Genomic DNA, 1,510 nt, shown 5'->3' on the forward strand with positions numbered 1-1,510 from the left:
CCTTTACAGGTTTGATATCAGAAGTTTCTTCCTGAATTGTTACTGTATCTTTTTCCTCCTTTACAGGTTTGATATCAGAAGTTTCTTCCTGAATTGTTACTGTATCTTTTTCCTCCTTTACAGGTTTGATATCAGAAGTTTCCTCCTTAATTGTTACTGTATCTTTTTCCTCCTTTACAGGTTTGATATCAGAAGTTTCTTCCTGAATTGTTACTGTATCTTTTTCCTCCTTTACAAGTTTGATATCAGAAGTTTCCTCCTGAATTGTTACTGTATCTTTTTCCTCCTTTACAGGTTTGATATCAGACGTTTCTTCCTTAATTGTGTCTGCATCTTTTTCCTCCTTTACAGGTTTGATATCAGAACTGTGATCCTGCATCGTCACTTCTTCTTCCTCAGATGGTTTGACAGTTAAGCTGTCCTCCTTATCCACTGCTTTCTCCTTTTCTTCTTCTATTGATTTGACAGCACAAATGTCTTTACTGATATCTTTCTCTTTTTCATCTTGCATGGTGGGTTTGGCAACAAAGATGTCAACCTTTGTGCTTGTTTCGTCCTTGGATGTTGTGACAGTGGAAATTATTACATCTTCTTCCTCCATCATAGCAGGTTTGACAGGAGAAGTGACATCTTTATCTTTACTTGTCTCTTGCTCTTTTTCTTCTTCCATGACTGGTTTGGCAGCATCCTTAAGTGTTTCTTTCGCTTCTACTTTAGTTGTTGTGGCAGAGGAATCATCATCTTTACATACTAGTACATGCTCTTCCTCCATCTTGGTAAGCTTGGTGGTCACAGAATCATCTTTACTTTCCTGTTCTTCCTTTTCTTCTCCAACTGGTTTAACAGGAGAAGTATCTTCCTTGCTTGGCAGTACATCTTTTTCCTCTTCTTTGGTAAGTTTTATAGCAGCAGTATCATCTTTACTTATGTCATCCTTCTTTTCTTCTTCTGTTGTAGGTTTGAAGGCCAGAGCATCATCCTTGCTTGCTGTCATATCTTTTTCCTGCTCCTTGGAAAGTTTGGTGTCCAAGATATCATCTTTACTTTTCTCTTGCTCTGTGGTTGGCTTGGCAACAAGAATCTCGTCTTTACTCTCTGTTGCATCCTTTTCCTCCACCGTGGTGAGGCTGATGGTTGAGATAGCATCTTTACAAATCTCTTGCCCCTTTTCGTCTTTCATGGTAACAGCAGATGTATCATCTTTACCAATAATTTCTTCTTCTTTGGTGAGTTCGGCAACAGTGATTTCACCCACCTCTTTCTCCTTTTCCTTCTGCTCATCTGTGAAGGGCTTGGTAGCAGAAACATCTATCTTCTCCATCTTTTCCTCCTCTTTCTTATCTTCAATCACTTTGATGTCAGATATTTCTGTCTCTTTTGTCCTCTCCTCATCTTTAGTTGGCTCAATAATGGCCATATCGTCCTTCTTTGCCTCTTTCTCCATCTCTTCTTTAACAGGCTTGATATCTGCATCTTGGACCTTTTCGACCTCTTTCTCTTCAGTCTTTAT

General features: G+C 38.9%; 1 protein-coding gene across 1 annotated transcript; it reads right to left on the reverse strand.

The window, feature by feature from the left end:
* Positions 1–7: 7 nt before the first annotated feature.
* Positions 8–1,500, reverse strand: LOC147820243 (uncharacterized; the record flags this gene model as incomplete). Its single annotated transcript, XM_087173909.1, has 1 exon — positions 8–1,500. A coding segment is annotated over exon 1 (1,437 nt), but the record flags the coding sequence as incomplete, so codon positions are not given.
* Between the last annotated feature and the right edge of the window lie 10 nt (positions 1,501–1,510).

Source organism: Seriola lalandi, unplaced genomic scaffold, assembly GCF_002814215.2.
Source record: "Seriola lalandi dorsalis isolate HSWRI2012SDOR001 ecotype SW California unplaced genomic scaffold, Sedor1 jcf7180001975423, whole genome shotgun sequence".
In the NCBI taxonomy this organism is placed as follows: domain Eukaryota; kingdom Metazoa; phylum Chordata; class Actinopteri; order Carangiformes; family Carangidae; genus Seriola; species Seriola lalandi.